The following is a 13,486-nucleotide window of genomic DNA, read 5'->3' on the forward strand; positions in this document are numbered from 1 at the left end:
TTCAAATTTTCAAAAAGATTTATTGAGGCTTTGAAAGCCTTGTACATTATAGTTAGGCCATAAAAAGGGTATGATCGTAAAATTATTTATGTAAACAAAGGTTTGGGGATAGTCAAATAAAGCAAATACATACATATGTTTGTTTGTTGTAGAGGTGTAAAATATTCCACAAATATTTTTGAAGAATGTTGCCTAATGGATAGTTCCTAGCCGGATAAAAGCGCGATCGCTCTGCTTGTTGTTTTCGTCCCAAGTGACTGGCTTTATGAAAATGTAGAGACCAGTCGGATGTACAGAATGAAAAACTAATTAGTATAGACATACTCAATAACGGGATGATGGACAGACAAATAGATTCAAATATGGAGAAAATTGGCTAATCAGATCAGACCAGGTTAGACTAGACAGATAAACAAATTGCACAAAGAGATTTTTGATTTTTGTCTCTCAACCAGAATAGATATGTTAGACTTCTAAAATGGACTGTCCAAATAAATCACATATACAGATTAGACAGGAAAATAGACACTAGAATGGTAAAGACTGGCAAAAAGATCAAACTAACTTCAAGCTTCCAAAGCTTCCGGAACTTCTTTCGAGCCACTATCGCTGATATTAATCTAAATTTTTTCCGATTACGTGGACCGAAGGTTGAGATTTATATTTCTTAAATAAATCCATTATTTGGCATAGAAATATCCTTTTTAGATCAAATATGTATTGCGGCTACTTTGGAGGTGATTCATACTCATTCACATTCCGACTCGACCCTATTGTCAAAAGAATCAGACAGTCGATTTTTACAAGCTTCTCTCGATGCGATTTGTTTACCAATAAATTCATTGGTCATGCACAAGAACAGCTAGTAATCACTTGGTGGCATGTCTGGACTATATTGTGGATGCATAAGAATTTCCCACAAAAGTTCCCGGAGCATCTGGCGAGTAACTATTGTCCTGGCGTTGTCCTTATGGTATGTAATTCCTCTCCTATTGGCTATAACCGCTTCTGGATGGTTGCTTCCTTCAGAAAGTTAAGTACAGAATTGATTTAATAGTTTAGCTGCTCATAATAGATGACTCCGTATCAATCCTACCAAACATATAGCAAACCCTTCCTGACTGTCAACCTGAATTGGAGAATGTTTTGCGCCGGATCATCGCGATTCAAACACGACCGTTTTCTCTTAACGTTGTCGTAAGTAGCCAAGCATCAGTTTCAGACATGGATCTAGAACTCTGAATAGAACTACAGATACCTGAGCTTCGGCTGGCTTCGGTTATGTAACAGTTTCAAGCACTTTTCGAAGAATGCCTACGAAAGACTTGAATACACTGTAATTAATCGAATGACTGTAGCAATAAAGTATGCTTAAAGTTACTTCTAACCGTGGAACCGAATAAAGATGTAAAGAATTCGATTGTGATATAAATAAACTACAATTTTCTGTACATGTATTGGATTGAAGGCTTATTATTTTTATATTTTACATGTCTATTAACAATAAATCATCGCGAAAACAACACAGAAAATTTCCAACTCCTCATATCATCCCACTGAAATGCTTGATTTCCTATCAAAAATGCTTTTAATCAAATTATATGTATCCTTCATATCCTCTTTATCAATCCCAAATCTTGCCATTTCCATTCAACAACAACTCTTACATCATCTCAACAACTAACATTCCATACAAAGTCATCATGCTTATCAAATCCGCTTTCTTCTAAAACTAAAAACAAAAAAAAACTTTTCTGTATAAAAAAACATATCCTTTTTCTGTGTTTGTTTTTAGGATTGGCTTGCGGGACATGCGTTTTTGAATCTGAATTTGGTTTCATACTCAATTGTAACTTCAAAAAGTCTGGACTATTTCGTGTAAGGAATTTGGGCGGCCTAAAAGCACATTTTGGTTTAGGTAAATGCAACAACAACTAGAAAATATAATATATTTAATAAAAACTAATCAAAATAGCAATAAACTAAACAAATCAAACATGAATATTTTAATATGGGTATCTATGATCCACCGTTACATTGCCGAAAATGAAGGTATTTTGTGTATTTTTTAAAGAAACTTAATTCTTACTTTAGTCGTAATGAAAACATAGCGAAATTCGACGAACAAATATTTATTCGTAGCTCTCACGAAAACAATCAACTATGTAAAAGAAGTAAGGAAATGCCAAGTTCGGGTGCAACCGAACAATTAATGATCTCGCAATTTCAGAGACCAAAGCCGCGGCTATATTAGCAGTAGCATTAGTTAGAAACTTTTATAATGTAGATATATGGAGGCTAGGGACCGTACTGACCTGATTTTATCAGTTTTTGGCAACAAGACATGCTATCACCAGACAAGATGCTTTCTGACTTGCATTTAGATGAGACATTTTGGCCGACAGGTGCGGTATATACAGCTGAAAGTTCGAAAATCTTTATATGAAGTATATTAATGTTAGGGCAAGTATTGACACCATTATAACCATTATTGACAAGAGGATTCAGAATTGAAAGGAAGTAATTCCTTTCGAATTTCAATAATATATCTCACAGATTAACCGATATTCTCGGTAAAAAGTCAACCATAGCGGATAAGGTTTACAAATTCGGTAACAGAGAGGTTGAAAAGTTACGTCACGATTTCGACAATTTTTTACACATCAGATTGACTACCTTAATGTCACTATTTTTGAAAGTTGAAATGAAGGAATTATCTGAAATTTAATATTTTGCACTGTAAGATAATGTTGTTTTAGTAATTTATGAGATACGCACTTTATGCCAGTGGATGGGACTAAGTCCAATTCTTATAACTGCTTATGCCCCTCCCTACTACTCCCGAATAACAGGTTTGGGTCTCAATTTGTGGCCTTGTTATAGCAATTTATATGACATTCGTCCGATTCAGCTCATCTGTAATGCCGATGGCCAAGTTTTATCAAGATATCTCAATTTTTACTGAAGTTATTGCTTGCATTGATGGACAAATGGACAGACAGTTACTTAGAGTTTAACGTTTTTTATTACAAAGTTTTTCCAGCACCTAAAAGAATGTCCACTCTTTGAGCTTTGCTAGTTGCAAGAGTATAAAATGTGTATCCGAACTTAGCCCTTCCTTACTTGTTAAAGTTAGAACATTCAATTTCGAACACTTAGATCTCCTTAGTTTGGCACTATTATGTATACAGTTCTACGATAATATATGTGACCTGGTCTACGAAAAGGAGCTAACGTGCGAAAACTAGTTTTCTGGGAAACTGAAAAAGCATCTCATCTTCCATCCGAATCAACTAAAAAGTGAAAATTGATTTTTTTCACACCCAAGCCCCCTTTACGAGGACCAGGTCACATATATAAAAAATAATTTAATTCGACTAAAGTAAAAATTTAGGCACGTTCTTAATATATAATAGATCGTAGTTCGACGCTTACTTTTTCAAGGCAATTGGAAAGCGAACATACAATGTCCATCGGGTATAATTTTGATAGAAAAACTCAGCTTATACCTACTAATGAAAGACGACTTAAGCTACATTATTTTCCGGCTACCCACTACATTACATAATAGAATTAATTATATTTCTAATGAATCTTAAAAGGGTATGTTGTAGTGATCTATTTTCATTTAGTTATACCAGTTAGTTGATTTAAACCAGCTGTCTTTTTGTTCGTCAACATTCGAGTTCAGTCTTATAGTTTTCAATATTCTAAGGGCAGTTACTCAATGTTTAGTTAAGGGATTCAAGAGAACTTTATCGGCAACAAGCTGAAAAATGATTTTCTCAATATCGAGTAAGCAACCATCTGCCAGTAAAGTTCTGATAAACTTTACCGAAAGAAGAAGTCTTGGTTGGTTTTTAAGCAGTACAAATGATAGCTGTCAGCTGTAAAATCTATATGAATCAGCTGCATATACATACGGCGTTCAGACGTGGACCCTTTTGTCGATCATACTATATATTATGCATATTTGCATAACGTAATGCTAAACGTAAATATTCCTTTGAAACCGGGCGCTGTTGCAACCATGAAAAGAATAGGAATAGGAAAGGAAAATGATAAGAAATGCCTCGTCTGAACATGCAGATACTTGGCTCATGACGTTTACATAATTTTGGCACTTCACAATCCAAATTTTGTGAACAGTTTTCCGCACAACTTGGTGAAAATGGTTCTATCATTCAAACCTATCATCTAGTTAAGCTACCAGCGATTAAGGATAATAATAACCAGAATAAAAACCTGAAGGTTATTGTTTTTTTTTAACCATCAATCCGAAAGAAAGGAAGAAAGAATAATTTTCCAATATTATGTGTTTGATATTTTTACTTTTATCATCAAAATGATGAGCAGTAAAGAGTAAGATTTTGTTCATAATTTTAAAAATCGTACATAATTTATTCTTTAAATTCTATATCATCCCCTTCAAAATAATACCTTTTGGCCCCAATACACTTGTGCCAACGTTTTTTCCAATCCTCGGAACATTTGTTAAAGTCAATTTCTGGAATAGCCTTCAATGCTAGCGCGTAGCGATTTACGTTTAATGTCTTCAATTTACTAATTACGGATTCCCCGAAGTGGTCGTTGGAGTTTGCTGAATAGCCAGAAGTCTTCTTCTTCTTCTTAATTGGCGTAGACACCGCTTACGCGATTATAGCCGAGTTAACAACAGCGCGCCAGTCGTTTCTTCTTTTCGCTACGTGGCGCCAATTGGATATTCCAAGCGAAGCCGGGTCCTTCTCCACTTGGTCCTTCCAACGGAGTGGAGGTCTTCCTCTTCCTCTGCTTCCCCCGGCGGGTACTGCGTCGAATACTTTCAGAGCTGGAGTGTTTTCGTCCATCCGGACAACATGACCTAGCCAGCGTAGCCGCTGTCTTTTAATTCGCTGAACTATGTCGATGTCGTCGTATATCTCGTACAGCTCATCGTTCCATCGAATGCGGTATTCGCCGTGGCTAACGCGCAAAGGACCATAAATCTTTCGCAGAACTTTTCTCTCGAAAACTCGCAACGTCGACTCATCCGTTGTTGACATCGTCCAAGACTCTGCACCATACAGCAGGACGGGAATTATGAGAGACTTATAGAGTTTGGTTTTTGTTTGTCGAGAGAGGACTTTGCTTTTCAATTGCCTACTCAGTCCGAAGTAGCACCTGTTGGCAAGAGCAATCCGGCATTGGATTTCTAGGCTGACATTGTTGGTGGTGTTTACGCTGGTTCCAAGATAGACGAAATTATCTACAACTTCAAAGTTATGACTGTCAACAGTGACGTGAGAGCCAAGTCGCGAGCGACGACTGTTTGTTTGATGACAGGAGATATTTTGTCTTGCCCTCATTCACTGCCAGACCCATTTGTTTTGCTTCCTTGTCCAGTCTGGAGAAAGCAGAACTAACGGCGCGGGTGTTAAGGCTGATGATATCAATATCATCGGCATACGTCAGCAGCTGTACACTCTTATAGAAGATGGTACCTTCTCTATTTAGTTCTGCGGCTCGAACTATTTTCTCCAGAAGCAGGTTGAAAAAGTCGCACGATAGGGAATCGCCTTGTCTGAAACCTAGCCAGAAGTCACACGTAGCTAAATCAGGCGAATATGGTGGTTGTGGCACGATATTGGTTGAAATTATGACGAAAAACTCATGACGAATTAATGCAGCATGCGACGATGCATTATCGTTATACAAAAGCAAGAGTGGTCGGCCCATAATTCCGGCCCCTTTTTACGAAAAGCTTCACGCAAACGACGCATAACACTTAAATAGTATTTCATGTTGACAGGTCGGAAGGAATTCGGAGTGCAACACATCTCGATAACCGAAGAAAACTATCAACATAACCTGGATTTTTGTCCTGATTTGACGTTTTTTTTTGGCTTCGGTTCAACTTTGTCACGATATTTGGCCGATTGATCATCTGTTTCCGGGTTGTAAGCATAGATTCAAAACTCATCGCCATAATACGTTTTATGACATCCTGATAGTCAGAAAGCATTGTTTCACAGATTTAAAAATTTATTGACTTTTTCTTTCACTTTACTTAGGCCCAGGTTATCTTTCAAAACGGTTTTCACTGATCCTTCCGATATTCCGTCGATGGCAGTAAGATCTCTGACTGTTAATCGATGATTCTCAAGACCAAACACTTTTATCTTATTGACATAATGAAATTAGATTCCGCACACAAAGTTAAGGGATGTTTTTGTCGAATAATTTCATTTATCGTAAAAATCGACTAATGCATTTTATGTACTTCAGAAACCGTATACCAAACACTAATGATTATTTTGATGTGTTTTTCACAGATGTCACTGACAGTCATACTAACTTAGAAAAAAGTATTTCAACGCATAGGTTTTTGCGGGAAATTTAAATGAAAAAGTCTTACTATACTTTGCCCACGTCGCATGTCATCGACACGAACATCTACTTAGCGATATTTCATGGTTTAGAGGTTCATTATATTGTGGCAAAAAACAACAGATTAGTATTAGTATCTTCTTTTGTACTAATTTCGAGACATCTTAAAGTCCACTTTGGTACACCGACAACAAATTGGATATTCTTGATGCACCTTACTTTATTCAAATTTGTTTTCGATTTTTATTTTCCATTTTTTTCACAAAGCTTCCATTTGCAAATAATATTTGAGAATCCACTGCTCATACCTAGACTATAAATAATTGAAGTACTGAACTCAATACCATGCATATAACCATACATCCCGTAGAGGCGTTATATGTATCAAGTCATCACTGCAAGCCTAATTTCTTAATTAACATTTTATGTTTGCTTGTTAAAATAATTAAAAAACAGCGCACTTTTTCAATTAAGATTCATGCCTTAAACTTTTCACAGTTGCTAAAAATACACATGAGCATTCGAAACTTTAACAAAACGATTAGAAATGCTGCTGTTTGCAAAAATTAGTTGACAAGGTACAAAAAAATTTAAAACACCAAAAGCACATTAAAATTTGCGTCAAATCAATAATAGGTATATTAAAAAAAAAAATTAATTATGTATTTATGCCAATGTCAATGACATTATGTATTGAAAACAACAAAAAATACACATATGAAGTCATAAAATAAGAAACAATGCGAATCTGTGATCAAAAGCAGGCGAAAAGTGAAAAATCAACGGCGAGTATGAAGCAATTGTGGCGACCGACCGACTGGCCGCACACGCTTGCGCCGTGCAATCGCCAAAAGCTCAGCAACAGCGTCAAGTGTGTAGCGATAGCTGCTAATGAGTGCAATCTGCTCACCTTGCTTGCAAGCTGCCATTTCCGTCTGCTGCGCTTCAAGCGTTTACACACCAATTTAGAGGCGAAAAACGTGCATGAAGATTGCTAAAAAACTAAAACAGTTAATTAGCTGAAAATTATTAAGATTTTCTTTTTAATTAAAATAAAATTTTATACTTTTAACGAAATGATTATTTTTTGTATATAAAAAATTAAATCGTTTAATTATTATACATATAATGTATTTAAATATAATCATTAATAATATTTTTAATTAGTCTATAAACGATTTATTATGTGTTTCTAGGTTTCAGTTTAGGCGATGAACTGGGCTTCGCGGAATCGCTCGGCAATGTAGAGGGTGAACCGGAGCGACGACGCGCCATTAGCTATAAAAATGGGCCACCACCAAGCGCTGCAGGCGTAATGCCTGCTACACAAAAGCCGGTAAGTTCAACATCATACATTTTGAAGGCAAAAAAAGTTGAAAAAAAACTTAAATATACTAAAAAGTAGCTGAGAAAATTTGCCAAGGCTTAAATATTGTTATGGTCAGCTGCGGTAATATATTTTTTACTTCCGCTTTTCGCTTCTTAGAGACCTCAGTCGAACTCTAAGAATACCTTAATCGATTTATTTGAATCTTTTTGTGATTTTTTTATATTTATAAAAATATAGTAACACCGAAGATTTCTTTTTGTTGCTGCTGTATCGAAATCTACACATCTACCGACAGATTAAAGGGCGAAATAGAAACAGGTGCAGGCTTCTTCTATTGTAAACCATTCACGGAAGGTAGCTTCAAAATAAATTACTAGAATCCAGTCAGTCAGACCGAAATTACTGGCATAGCATAGAAGATGCCAAGTGGGCTTCTGCTATAAGCAGCAAGTCCATTAACCTTCTAGTGAACGCCCAAGCAGATAATAAGGCAATCCGTAGCGCCAATATCAAGTCCCATTGCTTTAGGTTATGCAAGCAGGCAATAACTAGACTCTCAGCAGGTAACTCGGTTACTCATCCAGTCATATATGGATAGAAGGAAATGGAAAGTCATACGAGCTGGTCCGGGTTTAAGCTGCCCCAAACCATTCAGCTCCTTCAAGGGTTGTTGGGAGCAATGGCTAGGGAACACCATAGGTCTGGAACACAAACAGCACATGCTATATGTTAATGGTGGACAGACCAAAAAGCTCTTACTTTTAAGCAAAAGGGAACTTAGTAGTACTGTAGGGGTCATCACAGCGCACCTACTCTTAAGACCCCACCCTCAGAAAAATGGAAACGTGTATTCGGCGGAATCATGATGAGACAGAACATTATCTATGTGATAAATATCTACAGTCGATAAATATTTCACGGCTCCCCATGTTACGTGGGCAGCTGGAGAGTAAAAAGTAAGGTTTTTTCAACCTACTGAGTTTCTAGATAAGGTTTAAGTTGGTTACCCTCCGGGAGCACAACGGTTCTAGTACTGGCTTAAGTACGGCCATGTGGCCTCTCTTTTCAACCAACCAACCATTGCTGCTATATACTCTACTCGGTCTTTTCAACTAATGGAAACGTTCCTCTTTCTTCACTGTCCCTAGTTAACACCGCATTAAATATTATACCCACATAATTCAGTAAATTAATAAAGTGCTTATATTTTATATATCCTTATCCTTTTATTGATGAACATAGAGATTACGACACAATTTCATTTCGTTATGTTTTTGGGAGTGCATTTGACAGAGAAATATGTATATGTATTTGATCACCACGCCATGAATGCAATAAAAGGAAGTTTTGATTGCAATGACAGTTTGACAGTGCGCTTCATTTATGACATAGCGTGTCAGAATTTGTTACTTGTATCATTTTTGTATTGTCTAGCACTAGAGAGTTTCCACTTCAAATGTAGTTGGCTTCTAAAGCAAGTATGAGAAAATGCGAGATCACAACAGTCCCTTAGGCTGGGTTCTAATAGCCTAAAATTGAAAAAAAACGAGCTAGAAGGATAGAAAGTAACCAGCACTAATTTTTTGGTTACCAGGTGTACATTTTTTTGATGTTGCCAAAGTAGAGATATCTACCCATAACAAGGTAGTTATTGCTGTAAATAGTGACTTTTGGACCTGTCTATTCTTTTATAGTCCGTGTTAGAATTACTATTGCCAAATATTCCGAGATGGAGTAAATAGCTTTAAAGATGGCCTTCAGAGCAACATAAATCAATCTGCAACAAATATCACCAATATTATTTAAAAGAGAGAACCTACGCGAGTGAGTTCTTGCCCATACATCATGGTCCAACACATAATCCCCAAACTATTTGAGTAATATTTTAGGATTTTAATTTATGGAGTAGGCGAGTGCTGCTCTGTGAACCATGGCCTCATATACGCAAAAGAACTCATAAATAAAAATTTGTTTTTTTTTATTATTATTCGATAAAAATAGGTATTTTTGTGAACTAATGAAATATCTTGTTTCCCTATCAGCCAGTACAGCATCCCATACCCGAGAAACGCATTGGCGCGCGGGCCTCTCCCAACTACAACGCTGCTTACAGAGAGAATCTTAAACGTCAAGTAGCGCCTACACAACTAATGACAGAGGCGAGACCTTTACCGTTAGGTGTACCAGCATTCCGACCCATACCGAAAACCGCAACTGTGCCCGTAGCGCAAATGGCGCAGCGACGTACGAATGTTGCAGTGGACTCCCCAAATCCGAGAGTTCGTCTCAACAACAAGTTGGTGGAAGGTTACTCCGATCCAATGGTAAGTGCAGAAATATTTAAATTTCAAATAAAATAATTAATTTATATTATTTATTTACTTGAATGCAACAGAACTCCAATCGTACCTTCCACGTCGCGAACCCTTCTGTCTCGCAACCGCTTGCAGTGCCCGCCTTCCAGGCAATGCCTAATTCGGTCGCACGTCTCGCTGCCGTTACAAAGTCCCTCACTAACGCAGAGGAACGGATTATGCATGGGCAGCCAAATTACTTGCAGTTCGAGGAACCGAAGTTCGATTTGAAGGATGTGACGGTGGAGGAACTAGCCTCGGCGGCCAATGTCACCGTGGACACAATCAAACATGCAATCTACGTACGTGAACAACAAATGAAAGCCGAGCATCGTGCTATGTTGGCGGCAAAGTTGCGTCAAGAATTCGTACGTACTTCGACGACAGCACGTACAACGACAACAACAACGCCAGCACCGTTACCTGTAGCAGCGATTAAAGCACCGGTGATGAATTGGGCCCAACCACAGAACGAACTCGACAGTCAGAATATCAAAGAGAATGTAGCTTTCGAGAGTAAGATGTCGAAGGTACGTAAATTGGATGTGCTATTGTACAGTTGTTAAGTATAGATCGCTAAACTATAGCGAAAACTAAAGTAAATACTGAACATTATAACTGTCCGCTACTCTCTTCACTCTCCTTTTGTATAACTTACAAGAAATTCTCTACCTTTCGTGTTATCGCTGTTTGTTAATGTTGCTCTACTCTCTCTGTCGGAAGACATAGGCGAGTTTTCTGGAATAACTCAATATGTTGCATACTATAAAGACAAAAAGGATTGAAAGTGTTAAAAAAATATTCTAATTTTTTTCGCATAGGTCATGAATGCACCACGCGAATACTATCCAGTTGGCTATGACAAGAACTTCGATGATAACTTTAAGTCCAAAGTTGATCTGCCACCGACGAGTTTCTCTTGCGGCAAACAGAAGCATTTCCCAGGACTGTATGCCGATACAGATCTTGGTTGCATGGTAAGTTACAACGCTACTAACTAATAAAATAATCAGATTCACTATGTAGTATATTTCTTGTTCAGGTGTTCCATGTTTGTGCGCTCACCGATGATGGACTTGTACGCAAATCGTTCCTTTGCCCAGAGAGCACACTCTTCGATCAAACAATCTTGAAATGCAACTGGTGGTTCTATGTGGATTGCAGTGCCAGCAAAAGTGTCTACGACTCTAATATTCCCATCTCTAAGAGTTATCAGCTCATGAAGTCGCTCACTTACTTCTCCAAATACAGTAAAAATGCTGACAATGAAGGCGGTGATGGCGGTTTGGACATACAAACACTCAAAGATTCCATGGCTGAGGAAGAGAATTCTAGAGCACGACGTGTGGACAGCGATGATATACAAGTGTCGGACAAAGCGCGCAGTTTTGCTATACACGTTGAAGATACAACCACTGCAGCGCCGGAGAAAGTGCAAAGTGACGTTATAAGCCCTACTTTGGAGACACGTAGAGTCGAATTGAACAACGATATAAAAACGACGGAGGATGACTTGCCAGAGATCACTACCGCAGTGGATATAATCACACCACAACCCGTTTACGATCGCCTGGCTGAGCTGAAGGCCAAGTTGGACAGCATCAAGGCGGCAAATAGTCAAACCACAACACAAGAAACGAATGAAGCTTGAGTATGGGGGTTGAGCGCTTGATGGCGCTATGCAGGGATTAAAATTACTAAGTTAGTGGAAGTGGTGTTACGAAACGAAGCCTGCGCGAGTTGGTGGTGCAACGGTTGCTTTGCATGAAGTCGAGTTATATGTTATGAAGCCGCCAAGTATGGGTTTCTAAACACTATTTGTAGGTCTTTAAGTAAATACGTCATTCCTAAATAGTCATTGTGCGCATTCGATAAATTGAGAGAAAAATATATAAATAATTGAAATTAAATGGGGGGTATGATTGTTGCGCCAGCTTAGTGTTAAGTTTTCAGCATAGTTCAATCCGTATTTTAAGTCACACAAAATCAATATAAGAAGAAATAAAAAATCTGCGTGTGTGGGAGATTCTTGGATATACATATAATATGAACGTACAATTACATGTAATGTAACTTATTTATTATTTTATGTTTTTTTAATAAAAAATATATACAACAACTTGTTTTTGTGCGTTTTGTGAAGAAAAATTGTGAGTCAAGAGTTAGCCAAGTATCAAGAAAAAGTTATTCTTTGGTTCGAACTTTTGGTCTATTTTTACCCCGTAGATAAGTATTTGAAAATTCCAGCCACCATCTAGTGTTCTATAGTTCGACAATAACCAATTTGTTCGTCTACATTTGTATCCAAGAAAAGGTTGGAAATTTTTTGGCTTCAGCAGTATGCCGATTTGTGAGGAACACTGGAAGCACGTGCTCTGTAAACTCTTCGACAGATTCGTTTTGGTTTGCAGAGTGTGTATAATATATCGAGATCGTTCGATTTCAGGCTGAGTTGATGGATGACCTTAAGGGTCTTGCCTTTTAAACCTTTTCCGATTTCATAGATGAATATAGAGGATTCTAGTTGATAATTGAATCACTTGGTTCCATACAGTTTGGAGGAACAGTAATATTTGAATTAACACACAACTCGGATTTCTTGTCAGCGTGATGTTTGAAAGTCCTCATTTGGGAGTCTCTGCTCCTTTTATAAACTACCCATCTTGGCAAGGCAGTATCCAACCTGAGTATACAAACGACGCGACAGCTCAGTTGATCAGTACACAGCAATGACTTTTAAACAGAATTGACTCCAATGGAGGTAGCAGTACGTATGTGAAATTAAAGCATTTACCGCGAAAGTAATGCGACATAACTGGCCAAGGGACGTTGACTGTATGTTCAAGAGAGTGTTTGGAAATATATATCTCGACAGTTTTTTCTCGACTACTCGTATACAGCTTTCAACAGATTGAGGTCAAAACAACTAGGGAGCGATATCTTCAAAGAAACAGTAGTTTAGTTCTATAATTTGTAGTAAGTTCAAAAACGATTCATCCCTCGATTGTGGTCCCTTTCGCTTGACCTTGGTGATCTCCGAGTCGCTGATCAACCCTGAATTCTGTGCGTTGCGATTTTGACATTGGATAAAAATATCGAATATCGAATTTGTCTCAAATTTTATATTTCTAACCAATTTTCGTGTGCAGAAAATAGAGCGTTTTTGAAAATCGTCAGGCAAGTGTTAGGAGATGGCAAGAGAGCTACATCTCTCGCGAATCTGAAGGTTTTGGTAAATATTTTGGGTATGAAACGCGTCCTTGCTCGATAAAGCTGAAGCTTTTGAAAAGTGTACGTAAACAGGACATGTGATGAGCGAATGTTTGGTGGGAAAGCATTAAAACTGCCGATGAGATCTCAGTTTAGTTTTTCTCAAGTCAACAATCATCGGAATGGAACCCTTTTTCAGTCGATCGAAGAAATAAAACAAAATTCG

The 13,486-nt window shown here is 37.7% G+C and overlaps 1 protein-coding gene across 3 annotated transcripts in view; it reads left to right on the top strand.

Annotated features, from left to right (window-relative positions):
• The window catches only part of LOC126751091 (uncharacterized), a 61,848-nt gene extending 49,696 nt beyond the window's left edge, over positions 1-12,152 (top strand). For 2 of the 3 annotated variants that reach the window (XM_050461170.1, XM_050461084.1), the window contains exons 3-8: positions 1,796-1,918; positions 7,563-7,702; positions 9,739-10,020; positions 10,092-10,580; positions 10,872-11,027; positions 11,093-12,152. In XM_050461170.1, the coding sequence (XP_050317127.1) occupies positions 1,796-1,918; positions 7,563-7,702; positions 9,739-10,020; positions 10,092-10,580; positions 10,872-11,027; positions 11,093-11,701 (1,799 nt within the window). In that variant the 3' untranslated portion in view covers positions 11,702-12,152. The remainder of the gene's footprint in view (positions 1-1,795; positions 1,919-7,562; positions 7,703-9,738; positions 10,021-10,091; positions 10,581-10,871; positions 11,028-11,092) is intronic. The other variant, XM_050461252.1, reaches the window with a different exon arrangement.
• Positions 12,153-13,486: the final 1,334 nt, after the last annotated feature.

This window comes from Bactrocera neohumeralis, chromosome 2 (genome assembly GCF_024586455.1).
Source record: "Bactrocera neohumeralis isolate Rockhampton chromosome 2, APGP_CSIRO_Bneo_wtdbg2-racon-allhic-juicebox.fasta_v2, whole genome shotgun sequence".
Lineage (NCBI taxonomy): Eukaryota > Metazoa > Arthropoda > Insecta > Diptera > Tephritidae > Bactrocera > Bactrocera neohumeralis.